We start from the raw sequence: 20,210 nt of genomic DNA, 5'->3' as shown, positions 1-20,210 counted from the left end.
TAATATTTTCTAATGCATTGCTGGCAATGGATGGAGATATTGTATGGTAAATTCTACTACAATAACCAAACAAATATTATTTATTGCACATGAAAAATAATAAAACTTAAATCTGTCAGATCTAAGCCGTGGTGACATTTTCATGGTATAATGTCAATGGTGTACATTTTAAAGAAACGCACAAAGGAATGAGAGGCAATAAATACTTCTCGTCAGATAAGTAGGCTGCTTGTGTGGCAGTGAAATTCTAAAGAAAATCAGGAGAAGCCTGAACATTCCGAGTGGGGCAAGTGAAAACAAAAGGGAAGTGAAACAAAACCTCTCTGAAGTGACTTCTGGCAGATAAATAGTAACAGCTTTCCTGTTCCAAGAAGAATTAAAATTGTAGTTGGCACTTGGTGGTGTCAGCAGATCTCAAGCAAATAAAGTCATCATGACAGCATCTTCTTTGAAGAGGGAGCACATCTATAAAACAGCTTTACAAATGAACCTTAGCCGAAGGAAGTTCTTCCGTGACTGCCTGGTCTACAGTATATGTCTGGCTCAGCAGATACAACTAACAGAACAGTGGATCTAAACTGTGCGTGTTTGGTGCCAACTGGCACATGTTCTCTGCTGAAGATGCAATGAAAGAAACTTTCAGTGTAATGAACTTCCATAAGGTTTAAGGAAACAGAAGCTCTTTACAAAATTCAGACAGACAGTACTCTATCCAGTTACCATGCTCAAGTCTTTAATCTGAAAGCTGCTCCCTTAAATCAGCATTAATCAGGAAGCAAACATTTTACACAAGAAAACAAAATGCTTTCAACTAATAAGAAGTAATATTTTGTCCAGAAAAATCACCTGGAATATCAATCAGCTTCCTACATTTGCAAATTTGCTGTTTGTCAAAAATACCCAAGAGAGTTATTACAGACATTTTTTTTTATTTTAATAGCACTTATCTAGTTCCTTGATAAAGAAAACCTTGAAAAATTAATCAAAAGTTACAATCAGCAAAGCCACATGGGAAAAAATTTAGAACAGCTCTACAATGTTACTTGCAAGACTGCCAAGTACAGTGCTACAGCAGAACATGAGCCAAGAACAGAATGTTCCCTAGTGCTGCACTTTTACACACTACAGGTCACGTTATGTGGATCCTGTCACTGTTTTAAGTCTGCTGATATGCTGCAACTTAACTAACATTATCTCTATTTTCTAGTAACGGAATGTATTTATTAATTTATTCTCATTTCTTGCCTGCCTGCTCAGAAAACAACAATTGAAAGCAAAAATATGCCTGTGGAGAGAAGTAATTCTTGAGCATTCGTCAATCTTCTTATAAAATGTTTTTCAGACCATCACAGCCAAACCTTACATTGCCAACTTGCTCTTCTAGCGTTCTGTAAGATTGAGATAACAATCTAAAGATCATTGACTAATCCTTCCTTTATTCAGTGAACAGCCACTGAAATCAAAACTAGTTACTTTATTAGCAATCTGGTAGAAATTACCTAAATGAGCATAATAATCAGAAATCAAACCTGTAATCTTTGATTCAGTACCATTTACTGCAGTCTACTTAGGCAGTGGTTTGGAGCAGGACATCAAAATACTTTGCACTGTATGTCACCTTAAAACTTCAATTACAAATGATGAATGATACGGTAGAAAATATTGAGGAAAGTTGATTCCAATTCCAAGCAACGCACACAATAATGCTGGAGGAACTCGGCAGGCAGGCAGCATCTATGGGTGTTACTCCTCCAACTTGAGTGTGGCCTCATCAAGACAGTCGTGGAGACCATGAATAAACATATCGGAATGGGAATGGAAAGTAAAGTTAAAATGAACGGCCACTGGGAGATCCTTTTTCTGGCAGACAGAGCGTAGCTGCTTGGCAAAGCGGTCTCCCAATCTAAGTCAAGTCTCACTGATATACAGGAGGCCACAATATATGACCCCAACGGACTCACAGGTGAAGTGTCACCTCACCTGGAAGAAATGTTTAGGGCCCTGAATGGTAGTGAGGGAGGAGGTGTAGGGGCAGGTGTAGCACCTGCTCTGCTTGCAAGGATAAGTGCAGGGAGGGAGGTCAGTGGGGAGTGACAAATGGACAAGGGAGTAGCTTAGGGAGCGATCCCTGCAGAAAGCAGTAAGTGGCGGGGGTGGGGGGAGAGAAAGATGTGCTTGCTGATGGGATCCCGTTGGAGATGGTGGAAGTTTCAGAGAATTATGTGCTGGACATGGAGGTTGGTGAAGTGGTAGGTGGGAACAAGAGGAAACCTATCACTGGTAGAGTGGTGGGAGATGGGGTGAGAGCAGACATGCGTGAAATGGAAGAAATGCGGTTGAGGGCAGTGATGATGGTAGAGGAAGGGAAGCCCCTTTCTTTGAAAAGGGAGGACATTTCCTTTGTTCCAGAATGAAAGGCTTTATAAGAGGCCATATCAGGAGCACCGGACGCAATATATGATTGGGACACTACTTTGCCGAGCACCTACATTCTGTCCGCCAGAAAAAGTGGGATCTCCCAGTGACCACCCCCACCCATTTTAATTCCATTTCCCACTCCCATTCTAATATGTTTATCCATGGCCTCCTCTACTGTCATGATGAGACCAACTCAGGTTGGAGGAACACCTGATATTCCGGTTGGGTAGCCTCCAACCTGAAGCCATGAACATCGATTTCTCGAACTTCCGATAATGCCCCCATCCCCCACCCCTTCACCATTTCCCATCCCCTTTTCCCTCTCTTATCACATCTGCCTTCCTGGGCATTGCCTCCCTACAGTACTCCTTCCCTCTTTTCTTTCTTCCATGGCCTTCTGTCTCTTTCACCAGTCAACTTCCAGCTCTTTACTTCATCCTTCCCTCTCCAGGTTTCACCTATCACCTTGTGTTTTTCTCTCTACCCTAGCCCACCTTTTAAATCTACTCCTCAACATTTTTTCTCCAGTCCTATTGAAGGGTTTCAGCCCAAAACATTGACTGTACTCTTTTCCACAGATGCTGCCTGGCCTGCTGAGTTCCTCCAGCATTTTGTGGGTGTTGCCCGGATTACCAGCATCTCTTGTTTTTGATTCTAATTCCTTCAGAGTTCAGGGCAGTTAAAGCTTTACTCCAGTAATATCCAATGTATCAACTAAAGAGCAATGCAATGTTACAAGGACACATTCCAAAGAAATTACAGTTTGTCAATATGTATGTCCATCACTATACTCCGTATGTACAGTATTCTGAATCCATCCTATCTGCATATCATGCTTTGAACTTAAATCAATTGTCAACGTGTATTCTATAACTGCTTTTTATTAGTTGCAACTTGCACTTCTGTTTTGTGTGGTCATGATTTAATTTTGTAAAATATTTCTGTTTTTTTTTCTTTTCTGAACATGTCTTTAAAAAAAAACGTCTCTTCTTCAGAGTCACAGGTCCAGTTTTGTGAATCTTTCATAAATACTAGGGGTATATGACTTCTATCATAGCTCATAAGGTTGTCATATGGGATATCCTCCTCTCTTCCATTGTGGATAGTGAGATTCCTATCGTGTCTAATGTAATATAGATCTAACCAAAATGTTACACTTAAATTCCAATTTACTCTGATGCTGCAAGAATGCATCAGAATCAGGTTCATTATCACCGCATGTGACGTGAAATTTGTTAACTTAGCAGCAGCAGTTCAATGCAATACATAATCTAGCGGAGAGAGAAAAAGTAATAAATAAAATATAATAAGTAAACAAGTAAATCAATTACATATATTGAAGAGATCTTTTAAAAAGTGCAAAAACAGAAATACTGTATATTAAAAAAATGTGAGGTAGTGTGCAAAGCTTCAATGCTCATTTAGGAATCGGATGGCAGAGGGGAAGAAGCTGTTCCTGAATCACTGAGTGTGTGCCTTCAGACTTCAGTATCTCCTTCCTGATGGTAACAGTGAGAAAAGGGCTTGCCCTGGGTGCTGGAGGTCCTTATAATGTACGTTGCCTTTCTGAGACACCGCTCCCTAAAGATCTCCTGGGTACTTTGTCGGTTAGTGCCCGAGATGGAGCTGACTAGATTTACAACCTTCTGCATCTTCTTTCGGTCCTTTGCAGTAGCCTCTCCGTACCAGACAGTGATGCAGCCTGTCAGAATGTTCTCCAAGGTACAATTATAGAAGTTTTTGAGTGTATTTGTTAACATGCCAAATCTCTTCAAACTCCTAATGAAGTATAGCTGTTGTCTTGCCTTCTTTATAACTACAACAGTTATGTTGGGACCAGGTTAGATCCTCAGAGATTTTGACAACCAGGAACTTGAAGCTGCTCGCTCATTCTCTCCACTTCTGATCCCCCTATGAGGATTGGTATCTGTTCCTTCGTCTTACCCTTCCTGAAGTCCACAATCAGCTCTTTTGTCTTACTGACATTGAGTGCCAGGTTGCTGTTGCGACACCACTCCACTAGTTGGCACATCTCACTCCTGTACACCCTCGTCTCCATCTGAGATTCTGCCAACAATGGCTGTTTTGTCAGCAAATTTACAGATGGCATTTGAGCTATGCTTAGCCACACTGTCATGTGAATACAAAGAGTAGAGCAGTGGACTAAGCACATACTCCTGAGGTGCGCCAGTGTTGATTGTCAGTGTGGAGGATATGTTATCACCAATCTGCACAGATTGTGGTCTTCTAGTTAGGAAGTTGAGGATACAATTGCAGAGGGAGGTACAGAGGCCCAGGTTCCGCAACTTCTCAATCAGGATTCAGAATAAGATGTTTTTGCTATTGAAAGCAACAACTTATTTTATGTTTACTAATGAGCTAACTAAAACAACTTTAATTTTACTGGAGGTATTTGGTGATGAAGCAGTCTTCATCAAATTGTGGCAACCCTGTGCTAAAGACCGTGCAATTATCTCCGAACTCCAAACTCTGGTACTGTTTGCCCTGTGGAGTCAGCATCTTCTCCCGGAGATGACATCGGTTTCCTCTGGATGCTGATTTTTCTCCACATCTCAAAGATATGAGGAGGTACAGGATGGTGCGTTATCTGGTAATTATAAATTTCTCTCTATTGGGGCTTGATAATAGGGGAAATTGGAGAAGTTAATGGGCTTGTGTAAGAGAACAAGCTGGAAGAATGGAACAGATAGAATTGCTCTAAGAGCAATTCAGTGAGCTCCCTAACCCTAACCCTAACCTTGATTCAATGAGCCAAGAAAGCTCCTCCTCTATCATATGGAGTGTGTTTACAGTGGAGGAGAAAGTTTCAACTTTCCTTTGAAATGACAACTACCGTAAGCCACTTCAATTGTATTTCACTTACTTTGCCTTTTTCTTGGCTTTCCTTTGTTTCTTTTCAATCTTTTTATTCACTTCCTCTTCACTTAAAATCTTAAAAACTTCAAGAACACTATCTGTGCCCTGTAAGAAATTGTACAATAATTAAAGAGATAGCCATAAGACTGCTTAGCCCTTCTTATGCAATTCAGCTCCATCACAATTTGGAACAATTGATTAAAAAAATGTAATAATCATTTAATTGCTTAAATTGCACTTAATTTGTTCTATTCTACATAAAGAATAAATAGTCAAATTATAATATAAGGGGCAACTCGTTTCCTAAGATCTTTGAATTAATAGCTTGAAGGACCTAAATTATGTATGATGATTTGATTCTTGACTAAGGTAGAATTTTAACACGTGGGAGTAATATTAAAACTCAAAGGTGAATTTAGCTGTGCATTGTTTAAGTTTACTTATTAAATAACTATTTCTCTAAACTATATTAATATACTTAGCATCTCAAGCACAAGCAATTTCACAGGAAATCCGAGAATAAAATTATCCCCATTTCATTGCACAACCTGTAGGTGTCATCGAAACATGATTTTACTTGTAAAAACTAGAGTAATTAAATCAAAAAGTGTTTTTGGAGAACATTAATTTCCAATCCTTAATAAACATGATAAATACAATCAAGAAAGATGACTACATTTTAAACAGAATTGGCTCATTTTTAAATTAAAATTTATACTTGAATCCCTCAAGGTTGCGTAAAGCCCTAAATCTTGATCTGATAAATTTGCTTGGAGTTCAATTTCAGAGCACATGCTGAGAAAGTGGAGCATTCAGTATTCACAATGCCACTATAGGACAGCTACACTGAAGAATATCTCTCACCTCTCCCATGTTTACCCATGTCAAACAATGGTTAAAACAGAATAAATTCAGGGTAAAATGATGTTTTCAACTTTATAAGAGTCTGCATTTAAGAAATCGGAAGAATACAAGTGAGACTGCATTCATTGCACATTTCTTTTCATTGAAAAACACCAGAACACTATTTCCAGTGGCTAAAATACTCTTGAGAAATGTGTAGAGACAAAGCCACCGTGGGGCTTGGGAGCTGGGAGATGACTTGGGGAAGAGGGAGAGTCAGGATAAGCTCAGTGTACAGCCTTCAAAACAAAAGTATGTTTAAAATGTTGAATTTCAACTGTTTGTCGTTGGCCACAATTACAAATCAAAGAGGAACAGAGATAAAAATAGAAAGGGGCAGACTCACTTTTTTTAAGAACTAAAGGCAGCAAATGATAAAGATGCCAGTGGGTTTAGTACTCATTACAAAATTATTTTATCTGATTTGTGGCAAGTTTGTGGACTTGAGTTCTACATACTTAATCATTTGTGTCTCAAAGTACAAACATGAAAGGTACTAACCTCTGCACAACCAGCAACTGCAAGCTGAAGAGTGCACGTGTTAGCCTAATACTATAAAACCAAACACAGCTGCTATTTTTAATCAACATGTATTAAATCAATGAATATTACAGAATTTTACTCCACTTGGTAGCTATTCAATCAACATATTTATGAACGCAGTGATACTTACATGACAGATAATAACTTTCTGACTGAGATCAGTTGCTAAGGAAACAACACGATTCCTGCCCGCCCTAAATAAAGATCCAATCTTCTGACAAGATAGTAAACGCTGTAGAGACAAAAGAAAATTATAATAATTGTTTAAAGCTTCATAAGATCCATAACAACATCTCACCTAAATCACTTAATATCAAAATTTATCCCTGCATAGTTCCACAAAACAAGCTTTTCACTAACCACATACACGTTGAACTGCATTTCCAATTAAATGTATTTGGAATAAGTTTTATTTTATTTATAATTTCCATGTTTTTACTTTCTGAAAGCAAATTTTAGTTTGTATACAGCTTCATCAGTTTTCTTTAATCCATAATTGCTTACAAATTCAGGCTGAGAGGAGTTAACAAATTATTTCTTCCATTCTAACTTATGAATTTCAATGCCACCTGTAATTTAGGAAAAGAAGTGATTCTGTTCAGTTGGTGTTAATCTAGGATGAAATTACAGTACAAGTCTACAATTACAGAAGTTTCACCTCCTCAGGATCTTCATCCAATTCCTCTTCAATTAGTTCAGTATTTCCTAAGGAATTTTTTGTCTTTTTTGCATCTGGTTCTCCAGCTTCTTTTGCCTGAAAAGTAATCCAACAGTGTATATTGTACATGAAGTAAATGGTCTACTTTCTTTAACTAATTGTAGACACGTTACAAAAAATAAGTTTAATCATTTTAGCATTGAGAGTCTCAACGAAGAAAATTGAGAATGTTAAGCTCTACAAAACCAGTAACATCAAGCTTGTCTATCTTGCTCAAGCTCACTAAATTTTGAAATAATGCACAGATGTTCTGCCTTGTCAAATGCTTCATGTTGAAGTTATTAAAAGAAAAGTTACTATTTTTTTACATTAATTGATGCAAGTACAGTAGATTCCCATTAATTTGGTCATTGGTTAATCAGGGCAGCCACTTAGTTGGGACAACTCTTAAAGAACAAAAACAAATAGATGGGTTTTCCTTCATTTATTTGGGACAATACACTGCTTAATTGGGACAGGGGACTGTTGCCAATCAGTTTCTAACTAACGTCAGTCATGTACTCAATGTGTGGCTATTAGGCACTACATCGTGCTTAGGGTGAACTGCTTTTAAATATCAATTGTGTGTGTTTGTGTTCTAAAAGCAGTAACTTTTATCACTGATAGCTAGTGAGATATAAGCAGTAAGACAATTCAGAACTGGTTTGCTCACTGCAGTTTCAAGTATTCAGAAATGGAGATGCCAGAAACGGCCAGGAGTGAAAATGAAATGACCACTATTTCATTAAGTTAGATACTATGAAGAATTTGAAGCTATCAAAAATCATACTGAATGCTACCTTTGTCCCCACTGGACACTCAGCTCTCATCTGTGGGTTCAAGTACCTGTTTGCATGCAACCGCAGCCACACACTAGCACACCACTTCAACAGGCCGAGTAAACCAGGTGAGAGTAGCTAGCAGGTCTCATACTTCAGTGAGATAGGGACATGCCTATGCTAATATGTGAAGTCAGCTCCAGTGGACTGGGTGGACGGGATCTAGTGAGGTCCAACGGCCTGGAAGGCAAAACTACAATGCTACATGGAGAACAAAGGGCATAACATGGCACAGAAGACACGATCATCCACTGCAACAAGAGAAGACACCAGTTGCAATGTCTACTTGTCCCACTGATCAAGAGAGTGGAACTGCCCCAGTGCAACAGCTTTTCCACTTTTAAAAAACTCTCTCTCACAGGTTTCCTGTCATTGTCAGGAAACAACAGTCAACCACTAGTAATACTGGTAGTATTGTAATTTTTCTGTATGTCATTCAAACTTGTACAGAGTTAAATGGTAGTTTGTCTTTTGTATGCCGTTTTAAATATTTCTATGAAACTTTAACTAACTGGAATAGCCGCTAAATTGGGCCAAAATGTACCGGCCCTGATGGGTTCCAATGAACCAAAATCCAATGTACAGTCGGCCCTCCTTGTCAGCGAATTCTGCATACGCGAATTCAACCAACTGCGAATCGTGAAAACCCAGAAGTGCTCTTCCAGCACTTGTTCGAGCACATACAGACTTTTTTTTTCTTGTCGTTATTCCCTAAACAATGCAGTATAACAACTATTTTACATAGCATTTACATTGTATTAGCTATTATAAGTAATCTAGAGATGATTTAAAGTATACGGAGGATGTGCGTGGGTTATCGTGGATTGGGATCAAAAAAAGTCGGAAGTTCTCTTAACTAAGTAAGTCGGAACAGGTACATCCGGTATTATTTAGCGTCAGTTAGCCAAACATTTGTCTTAGTATATATTTTACCTTTCTATGCATATAAAACACTTGAGAAGGTATGTTTCAGCTCTGGGCTCGGGATCGGAAGTTCCCAAGTTCGATCTAGTGACAGATCGCTCCCGGGTGATGTGCAGGATCAAAAACCCAAAACCCAATAATTAAACCATTGCGTTGTTTTGTAATAATTGTAGCTTTCATAAGGGCAGAGCCTTTTTCACTTTATCTTTTTAAATTGTTCCGATCGTTGACTGATGTAGCCTAATGCTTTTCCAATGACCGTGGCGTTTCAGCTCTTTCTGATCACTTTATTATTTCCACTTTATTTTCAATCGTGATTGTGATTATTTTCGTGAACAGAAACACTGCGGATTCAGAGCTGTGCCAGGTCCTAATGTCCACTGCACTGAGACAGGTTAAATAAGGTCTGGAGTTCCGCTGGGTCCTAAGGTCCACCGCATTAAGACAGGTTGAATAAGGGACTTGAGCATCCATGAATTTTAGTATCCGCGAGGGGTCCCGGAACCAATTTCTTGCGGATAAGGAGGGCCGAAGGTATTGGAATTTTACAAGTGCTTTGAACTGCCTGGATTAGGTAATCCAAGTCTCAGAAACCAATGGGAAAGCATGAATCATTGCTACCAGTGGAACATGATTTTGTGCAAGGTCTCCAGTCTTGATCTTTAAATCCACTTTACTTCAATGACTAAAGACTGCTGGCACACTTGCATTCAGTGGCAAGATTCATCACTGCCTTCACTAAGAGGTGTCTCCAAAGACCTGGGAAGAGGTGCAGGCACTCAACATCTCATTTTAAATTTTTATTGTTAGAGAGCAATGTTGTACAGCAGGGAGAAATGAAAGAGGACCTTCATATTGTGGACACTGAATGCAAGGCCAATTCTCTACGTTTTACTGAAAGCATTAATGATGGCTTGGAGCTTAGGCTCTGGACAAACAAAACGCAAATGTCAATGTCATCTGCATACTGCAGCTCAGCTACTGAGGTTTGGCTAACCTCGAGTGGAGTCATGTGCAAAGACTTCTCATTTTGAACTACGATGGACCTGAAGTTAATTAGCAAAGAAAACAATTGTAATGTCAAAAAAAAAGGCCAAATATTTCGTAAAACCACCACTTCAGAACTGTATCTATGCCTGGTCACCAAAACATTGGAGAGACATTTGAGAGTTCTGATCTAATTGATTCACAGCTTCCGGGAACTCTGTTATGAACTGGTGAAAATATACGTTGAAACGAGATACAGAGATGAACCTAGATATAAAATACCTTTGAAAGGGTAAACTTGGACATTCCCAAGAATAGATTAGAGGAACATAGTTCAAACAAATAAAGGGCTTATTAAGGGCTGCTCCCAGAGGTTTTTCACATTAACACTATCAACTCTCTGCTTTAAAACTAACAGCTTCTGAGTCTTTTTATTCCATGTACAACAAAAAGACTGCAGCTGTAGTGGACAGTGAGGAAGGCTATCAAAGCTTGCAGCAGGATCTGCACCAGATGGAAAAATGGGCTGAAAAGCAGCAGAAGGAATAGTCAAGGTTGAGGTGTTGCACTTTGGGAGGACAAACCAGTGTAGGATTTATATAGTGAATGGTAGGGTACAGTGGTATGCAGTAGAACAGAGGGATCTGGGAATAAACATCCATAATTCCTTGAAAGTGTGGTCAGAGGTAGATAGGGTTGTAAAGAAAGCTTTTGGCACACTGACCTTCATAAATCTAAGTACTGTAGATACAGGATTTAGAATATTAAGCTGAAGGTGTAGAAGATGTTGGTGAGGCCTAATTTGGAGTATAGCATACAGTTTTGGTCACCTAACTACAGGAAAGATATCAAAATGATTTAAAGAGGATGAAGAAAATTTACAAGGTTATTGCTGGGACTTAAGGACCTGAGTTAAAGATAAAGAGGTGAGGACTTTATTCCCTGGAGTGTTGAAAAATGAGGGAAGATTGGATGGAGGTATACAAAATTATCAGGGGTATAGATAGGGTAAATGCAAACAGGCTTTTTCCACGGAGGGTCAGTGACACTAAAACTAGAGGTCAGAGGTTAAGGGTGAAAGGTAAAATATTTAAGGGGATCTTCTTTACTCGGAGGAGCATGCAAGAGTGGAACAAGCTGCCAGTAGAAGTGATGGACGTGGGTTTGTTTTCAATATTTAAGAGAAATTTGTTTAAATACATGGATAGGAGGGGTATGAAGGGCTATAAACCAGTTACCTGTTGAGGGAACCTGGCAGAATAACAGTTCAGCTCAGATTAAATGAACCAAGGGGCCTGTTGCTACACTGCAGATCTCTAAGACTATGACTGTATACTGCAGGTACTTCAATGTAACAATACAATACCATGAAGAATAAGACACTCCTGGATCATCAGCAATACCACATAACCTTCCAACAAGTCTTTGGGGGACATATGGAGCTTGACAGATACATGGTACTACATTGTATGGTAGTGTCACTAAAGTATTGATTAATGTAAACTATAGAATTTTTGTGTTATTCACATGATTTATTGTCATTAGCCAAACTTTGTAGGTCAGCTAAGCCAAAAAAACCCAGATTCAATGGGGCAAAAAATTGAGAAAGTGCAGGACTTTAGTTAAAGGGCGCATTATGATGGGTTGTTCCAACATCTAAATTATACCTGTAAATTATAACAAACTTAAAACTAAGTAAACTATAATACAAAAGAATAAGTCCAAACTATTTAACAGTTATCTCACACATGTCCTCATTCATGAACTTTACCTCATCTAGATACTGGATGTCCCACACCCTCAGCTCACTGTCAGATGATCCAGTCATTATTCTCTTTTCATCTGAAAGCAGCACAAAATTCCATACCTGGAGAGAAAATACAACCAGAGTAACAATACTTAACAGTTTGTTTTTTTTATCATGATTCACACAATTTACACATTGTCCCAAACTGCAGATAAACTAAGAAAACAAATTAAATACTTTCTTACTAAAACAAACATCTGATGTATTAAATAGTGTAGATGACCCCAACAGTACTGCTCAGGTGACTGGGAAGACAAAAGAGAATCACAAATCTCCTTCAAAGAATGATAGCAATTGTGCACATGGATACTGTGCTTAACGCTACCCTGCAGAGTGTACTTTCATTATACTGATCTTGATAAGTAAGTAAATCACTACACTTAAATGAAAAATTTGGGCTGAAAAAAATGCTGTGTCAGGAACTCGATGCTGAAGCAATAATGAAACTCTCTGTTGTATATTTTGGTACTAATGACATAGGAAGGAAAAGCAAAGAGAATTTAGAGAGGTAAGTAGAAAGCCAAGAAGCAGGATGTCCAGGGTAGTTTTTAGATTGCTGCCTCTGTCACGTGCCAGTGAGGGTAGAAACAGGATGATTTGGTAAATTAATGCTGAGAAGCTGGTGCAGGGGTCAGGGCTTCAGGTTCTTGGATCATTGGGATCTCTTCTGGGGGAGGTATGACCTGTTCAAAGGTGACAGGTTGCACCTGACCTGAGGGGAACCAATATTCTCGCAGGCAGGCAACATTCTTGCGGGCAGGTTTGTTAGAGCTGTTGGGGAGGGTTTAAACAGTCACTGAAAGTAAGCATGCAGGTACAGCAGGCAGTGAAGAAAGCTAATGGCATGTTGGCCTTCATAACAAGGGGAGTTGAGTATAGGAGCAAAGAGGTCCTTCTGCAGTTGTACAGGGCCCTGGTGAGACCACACCTGGAGTATTGAGTTCAGTTTTGGTCTTCAAATTTGAGGAAGGACATTCTTGCTATTAAGGGAGTGCAGCGTAGGTTCACGAGGTTGATTCCCGGGATGGCGGGACTGTCATATGTTGAAAGATTGGAGCGACTGGGCTTGTATACACTGGAATTTAGAAGGATGAGAGGGGATCTGATTGAAACATATAAGATTATTAAGGGATCGGACACACTAGAGGCAGGAAACAGCTTTCAAGAGTTAGATAGAGCTGTTAAAGATAGCGGAGTCAAGGGATATGGGGAGAAGGCTGGAACAGGGTACTGATTGTGGATGATCAGCCATGATCACATTGAATGGCAGTGCTGGCTCGAAGGGCTGAATGGCCTACTCCTGCACCTACTGTCTATTGTCTAATTTGGCAGGGGAATGGGAACCAGAGTGAAGGGACTCGGGATAGAAAGGATGGTAAAAAAGCTAAAATAGCATGCAGTCAGACTGTCAGGAAGGGTTGGCAGGTGATAGGACTTAATTGCAACCAGCAGGGTGAGTGTCAGTGCATTAGGAATGCACTATCAAAAAGGGTAGCAGATACAGTGCTCAAAGTGTTATATCACAGTACACCGAGTATAAAAAATAAGGTGGATCGTCTTGTGGCACTGTTACAGATTGTCAGGTATGTTGTGGCCATCACTGAATTGTAGCTGAAGGATGGTTGTAGCTGGGAGTTGAATGTCCCAGTTTACATGTTGTATCGGAGGGGTACAAAGGTAGGCAGAGGGGGTGGTGTGACTCTGCTGGTAAAGAATGTCATCAAATCAGTAGAAAGATGTGACATAGGATCAGATGATGTTGAATCCTTGTGGGTTGAGTAAAGAAACTACAAGGGTAAAAGGACCCTGATGGCAGTGATATACAGACCTCCCAACAATGGACCACAGATTACAACAGGAAATAGAAAAGGTGTGTCAAAAGGACAAGGTTATGATAGTCATGGGAGATTTCAACATGGGAGATTTTAACAATTGGGAAAATCAGGTTGGAAATGGATCTCAAGAGAGTGAGTTTGTTGAATGCTTATGAGATAGCTTTTTAGAGCAGTTTGTCATTGAGCCTACTAGGGGTCCGGCATACTGAATTGGGTGTTATGTAATGAACAGATGATTAGGAAGCTTCAAGTAAAAGAACCCTTAGGAGGCAGTGATCGCAAAATGATTGAGCTCAACTCAATCACAGCAGAGCAGTAATGGTGAGAGTTTCTGGGAAAAATGAGGAAGGTGCAAGATAGATGTATTCCAAAAACAAAGGAATACTCAAAAGGCAAAATAGTACAACTATGACTGACAGAGGCTTTTAAAAACCTACAGAGAACAACTAAGAGTTACTAGGAGGGAAAAGATGAAACATGAAAGCAAGCTAGCAAACAGTATCAAACTGGATAGTAAGAAGCTTTTTCAAGTATGTAAAAAATAAAAGAGAGATGGGAGTGGATATACGACCAATAGAAAATGGGACCAGAGAAATAATAATGAGCCCAGGAGATGGCAGATGAACTAAATGAGTATTTTTCATCAGTCTTCACTGTAGAAGACACTAGCAGTGTGCCAGATGTTGAAGGGTGTGGGGGAAGAGAAGTGAGTGTAGTTACTATCACAAGGGAGAAGGTGCACAAAAAGCTGAAAGATCTAAGGGTACATTAGTCACTTGAAACAGATGAACTGCACCTTAGGGTTCTGAAAGAGGTAATAGAGATTGTGGAGGCATTAGTAATGACCTTTCAAAAAAAATCATTGGATTCTGGCATGATGCCAGATGACTGGAAAATTGCAAATATCACTCTTTAAGAAAGGAAGAAGGCAACAGAAAGAAAATTATAGACCAGTTAGCTTGACCTCCGTGGTTGGGAAGATTGTTAGACACAATTGTTAAGGATGAGCTGCTGGAGCACTTGGAGACACAGGACAAGATAGTACAAAGTCAGCATGGTTTCCTTCAGGGAAAATCCTGCCTGATGAACCTGCTGGAATTCTTTGAGGAGATTACAAGTAGAATAGATAAAGGGGATGCAGAGGATGTTGTATGTTTGGACTTTCAGAAGGCCTTTGACAAGGTGCCACACATGAGGCTGCTTACCAAGTTAAGAGCCTATGGTATTACAGGAAAGGTACTAACATGGTTTTTGCATTGGCTGATTGACAGGAGGCACCAAGTGGAAATAAAAGGATCCTTTTGTGGTTGGCTGCCAGTGGCTAGTGGTGTTCTGCAGGAGTTGGAGTTGGGACCGCTTCTTTTTATGCTGTACACCGCTGATTTAGATGATGGAATAGATGGCTTTGTTACCAAATTTGCAGATGATACGAAGATTGGTGGAGGGACAGGTAGTGTTGAGGAAACAGGAGGATGCAGAAGGACTTGGATTAGGAGAATGGGCAAGAGAGTGGCAAATGAAATGTAATTAGGAAAATGCATCGTCATGCACTTTGGTAGTGGAGATAAATGAGGAGAAAATCCAAAAAATCTAAGATGCAAAGGGATTCGGGAGCTCTTGTGCAGAACATCCTAAGGGTTAAACTGCAGGTAGACTCAGTGATGAGGAAGACAAATGCAACGTTAGCATTCATTTCAAGAGGTGGAGAATACAAGAGTAGGGATGTGATGCTGAGGATTTATAAGACACTGGCGAGGCCTCACCTTGAGTATTGTGAACAGTTTTGGGCTCCTCATCTAAGAAAAGATGTGCTGACATTGGAGAGGGTTCAGAAGAGGTTCACTAGGATGATTTTGGGAATGAAACGTTTGATAGCTCTGGGTCCGTACTCACTGGAGTTTAGAAGGATGAGGGTGGGATCTCATTGAAACCTCTCGAATGTTGAAAGGCCTAGACAGAGTAGATGTGGAAAGGATGTTTCCCATGGCAGGGGAGTCTAGGACAAGAGGGCACAGCCTCAGGATAGAGGGGCATCAATTTAAAGCAGCAACACAGAGAAATTTCTTTAGCCAGAGGGTGGTGAATTTGTGCAATTTATTACCACAGGCAACCGTGGAAGCCAGATTGTTTGGAGTATTTAAATCAGAGTTTGATAGGCTCTTGAATGGACACAGCATCAAAAGTTACTGTGAGGAGGACAGGGAGAGGGGCTGAGGAGGGGAAAATAGGATCAGCCATGATTGAATGGCAGAGCCAAATGGCCTAATTCTGCTCCTATATCTTATGGTTTAAGATATGATGGGAGCTGTGCTGACATCCTTCTCTTTGCTTGGCCATACAACACTCCCCAGCCAAAGATTTCTGCTGTAACAACATAAAAAGCCAGTGACCACCATAAAACTTATTATGAGCTTATTACCATAAAGATATCTCTAGGCAGAAGTATTGCTGGAGGAATGATCCTTCAGCTAGTTTCCAGGCACAATAGCGAGCAGGGGTAGAGCTGGATCCAGACTATTGGTGAATTAACACTGCAGTAACATCACTGTAAATATGCCCACATTTAGCATTGACCCTTTCATTGCTGAGAACCCATCCTGAACACAAATAGAGGCATTTAACTGTTTATCTGATGAGATGCTAGCCAGAACGTGACTAACCTCACTCCGATGGCCAACCAACGTCTTGAAGCAATGCTGTGTATCCAAATCCCACCATTTAACTAATGTGTCCTTGGAGCTAAAAGACAAGTAAAAATATTCATGAAAAATCAGGATATATGTGTGCATCAAATACTTATAATTAGAAAACTCGCGGAGCAAAAGCCTGGTAGAATAATTAAATAAATGTTCCTTTGAACATCCGCATCAATAGTTACCATTCTGATCCAAACCTAAGCTGTACTGCTCCACCATAACTGATATTAACACACCACCATTGGAATTTTCTCCACCTCAGCCCACTGATGTTGTTGAACGGCTGACCATAGTTGCGTGGAAATTGGCTATTCTTGCTTTCAGTTCTTCTGTTCTTGTGTTTTATGATTTGTCAACCCCTCCGCTGGCTATTGTATCATTGAACTAGCTGGAAGGTAGAGGCTAAAGTAGAGGAATCCTAACCTACAGGCAGTTGTTAATTCCTACATTAATTATGCACCTCTATTATAACTACAATCAGCCATTGTACATTTTCTAGTTTCCATTTTAACAATATTGTTACCATAGCTAAAGATCTTGTGAAATGTTTAAATTAAGGGAATTATCACATCTTTAGTTAAGATCTCAAAGTTCCAAAATTCCACACCTTTCTCTCTACATTTTCTTGTTACCAGCTGCAGATCTTTTGAAAACACAAGAATGGCTTCATTAATAACTTAATCGTGTATCCTATGTTCCATTTTACTCTTTTCAACTCTTCTGATGTTTTCTTACCTTGAAACCAGAAAATTCCTGCCCTTCAGAAACTTGGCATGAGTAATAGCATCTTTATGTCCTTTCAGCCTGTATAATCCACTCTCATTGATAACATCCCATACAATGATTTCTGTGTCCTGTAGAATATTAAAAGAAGAGACTTGTATTCAGTCAGGTCATATTCATTGATTTGAATTTTGCTAATACGTGCAGCTGACAAAACATTCCAGGGAAGGCGAAGATTTAAAATTCAATGACCCTGCAAGATGTTTGCATGAATACCAGGAGATGCATGCTCCTTCATTTGGTGCAAATGGTCTAACGTACCTTTGATCCTGAAACCAGTCGTGCTCCAAGGCTGTCATAGCTGAGAGTCGTCACTGCTGCTTTGTGCCCATTAAAGGTGACATTGCTCTCTCCAGTTATGATATTGAATATGCGTATAGAGCCATCTTCATACCCAACTGCCAGGTGTTGGCCATCAGGAGCAGCACACAGATAAGTTACATCATGCTTAATGCCCTTAAGAATCCACACCTGTAATTACAACAGACCGCAAAGATATTAAAAACATAGCACTTCAACTCTTCTCTGGGGGAATTTTACATTAACAGAATATGTTCAAATACTTAAGTGACATTTACTTTATCTGAACTAGTACTAGGTACTAGAAATGAATGATGTTTTCATTAAGATTCTGAAATGGAGAAAATTTCTTCGCTACAGGTTGCAAGTCTTTAAAATTGTCCACGCCATATAATCATAGTTGCTCAGCCATTGAATATCCAAGACTAATATTAACAGATTTCCAAAATTGGAGACAAGAGTATTTGACATGGATAACGGAAATAGGGCACAGAATGAGTTGTGCTCTTAATTAAAGACATAGCAGGTTTAAATAGGTTAGGGTTTGGGTGGATATATTCCCTCCTGCTTGTCTTTTTTTTAAGCAATCTCAGAATTTCCTCACTTAATGGTCAAATTCCTCAGGTGTCTCCAGAGATTCGGCATGTCATCAAAAGCCTTGGCAAACTTCTACAGACGTGTGGTGGAAAGTGTGCTGACTGGCTTCACTGCAGCCTGGTATGGGAACACCAATGGCTTTGAGCAGAAAATCCTAACAAAAAAAGGTGTGGATTCGGCCTAGTACATCAGAGGTAAAACCCTCCCAACCATTGAGCACATCTACATGAAATATTGCCATAGAAAAGCAGCATCCATCATCAAAGATCCTAACCACCCAGGCCATGCTCTTTTCTCAATGCTACCATCAGGCAGATCACATAGGTGCCTCAGGACTCACATCACCAACTTTAAGAACAGTTACTGCCCCTCAATCATCAGGCTCTTGAACAAAAGGGGATAACTACACTCATTCTTCTTCTGGTGTTCCCATAACCAACGGTCTCACTTTTAGGACTCTACTTTGTTATATATTGCTATTTATTTATATTTGCCCAGTTTGCTGTCCATTGATCCTGTTCACAGTTACTGTTCTAGTGATTTGCTAAATATGCCCGCAGTAAAAGAATCTCAGGGTTGTATATGGTAACATGCATGTCCTCTGACAATAATTTTTACTTTGAACTTTGATTTACAAGCAAGAACGAAGCAAATTAAATAACCAATGCCTAGAGTGTTGCTAACCTTTTCTCCTTTTCGGATATCCCAAATAAACACGTGCTCACAGGCCGCAACTGCCACATATCGACCTTTCTCTCCACGTAGTTGTACAAAAACAATATTTGCCTTCTGACTTGCAATTACTCCAAAAACTGCACTGGCAGCGTAGCGTAGATATTGCTTTGTCAGCCCCATGACCAAGGGCTAAGCTTGGTAGAAGATTAAAAAAAATCTGGTGAAAACAAAGAACAAGCGGTGAATTACTTAAACTAATATTTTACATTACTTGTGTTTTCTAATGAAAAAAGGATAATTTTGTGAACTACATAGCCGAAAAATAAAACTGGGTTATTGTAGCTTCTCAGCATCTCTACCAATACTTCACTCGTTTCTACCTATCAATAAACACCAAGCATTTGCTCTAAACCTCATCAGTCGAACCTTCATCGATTACTTCTCATCAGTGAATGTACTCCATCACACAGATTATTCACTCCATTCCCCTTGCTCTTCTTACCTCAATATGCTTCAACTCCTCACCCCCTTCAGTATCTTCAGCTCCTTCCCAACCCCTTCCTCAACTTTCTGCCTTTTACTCTTGTTTGCCGCACTCCCCTGACCTGTCTTCCTCCATGGTCCCCCGCTTACTCCCTTTCACCGGGTCTTCCATTCCTCAAGTCCCATCTTCACTCCAACACACTCTGCTCAACATCTCTCCCCTCCCCTCCCCTGCCCTCCTCCGTTGGCCCCCGACCCCTCGGCCCTTTCCCCACATTCTCACTCTCACGTTGCTGCTTCACTCCAGACCATCCGGAGGCTCCGCCGAACGGCTACTCACAGACTCGATCACACGATAATCGAAGGAGGGACTGGCGGCTCCGAAACCGCAGACGCTGCAACTCACGCACACAAAATGCAGCAGGTCGGGCAGCATCCAAACGGGGAATAAACAGTCTGCGTTTAGTCATCTCCTGCTGAATTACCCGGGGTTTGCCTTTGAAACCAAGCCGAGCACTTTCCATTCTATTGCATTAACATCATATATACCCACTGTAATACTGAATAATATAGAAAACACAAGCGAGATAAAACAGTTAACATTTGCTTAAGGAACATGTGTCTATATTGATTGGAATCTGAAATGTCAAGTGCTTCCAGAACTTTCTTTATCTATTGATCACTGTCGAATGAATTTAATGAGTGAACTGCCATAGCTTTCTGGTGTGAGGAATCCCAAGGATTCATTACCCTCTAAATGGAGAAATGTCTCGGTCCTAAATTATTTCCCTTTTTTTGTATTCTGAGAATGGTGACTCTGATTCTAGTTTCCTCGTCCATCAGCAA

At 40.0% G+C, this 20,210-nt stretch overlaps 1 protein-coding gene across 2 annotated transcripts in view; it reads right to left on the bottom strand.

Moving 5' to 3' along the window:
• The window catches only part of wdr3 (WD repeat domain 3), a 56,622-nt gene extending 36,850 nt beyond the window's left edge, over nt 1–19,772 (bottom strand). The window contains exons 1-9 of one of the 2 annotated variants that reach the window (XM_059968373.1): nt 19,648–19,772; nt 18,891–19,098; nt 17,571–17,780; nt 17,262–17,380; nt 16,491–16,569; nt 11,960–12,055; nt 7,400–7,495; nt 6,872–6,973; nt 5,303–5,400 (exon numbers count right to left, since the gene is read on the bottom strand). In XM_059968373.1, the coding sequence (XP_059824356.1) occupies nt 5,303–5,400; nt 6,872–6,973; nt 7,400–7,495; nt 11,960–12,055; nt 16,491–16,569; nt 17,262–17,380; nt 17,571–17,780; nt 18,891–19,061 (971 nt within the window). In that variant the 5' untranslated portion in view covers nt 19,062–19,098; nt 19,648–19,772. The remainder of the gene's footprint in view (nt 1–5,302; nt 5,401–6,871; nt 6,974–7,399; nt 7,496–11,959; nt 12,056–16,490; nt 16,570–17,261; nt 17,381–17,570; nt 17,781–18,890; nt 19,099–19,647) is intronic. The other variant, XM_059968374.1, reaches the window with a different exon arrangement.
• Nucleotides 19,773–20,210: the final 438 nt, after the last annotated feature.

The sequence above is a fragment of the Hypanus sabinus genome, chromosome 4 (genome assembly GCF_030144855.1).
Source record: "Hypanus sabinus isolate sHypSab1 chromosome 4, sHypSab1.hap1, whole genome shotgun sequence".
Classification (NCBI taxonomy): Eukaryota; Metazoa; Chordata; class Chondrichthyes; order Myliobatiformes; family Dasyatidae; genus Hypanus; species Hypanus sabinus.
This window is presented reverse-complemented; position numbering and strand designations above follow the sequence as displayed.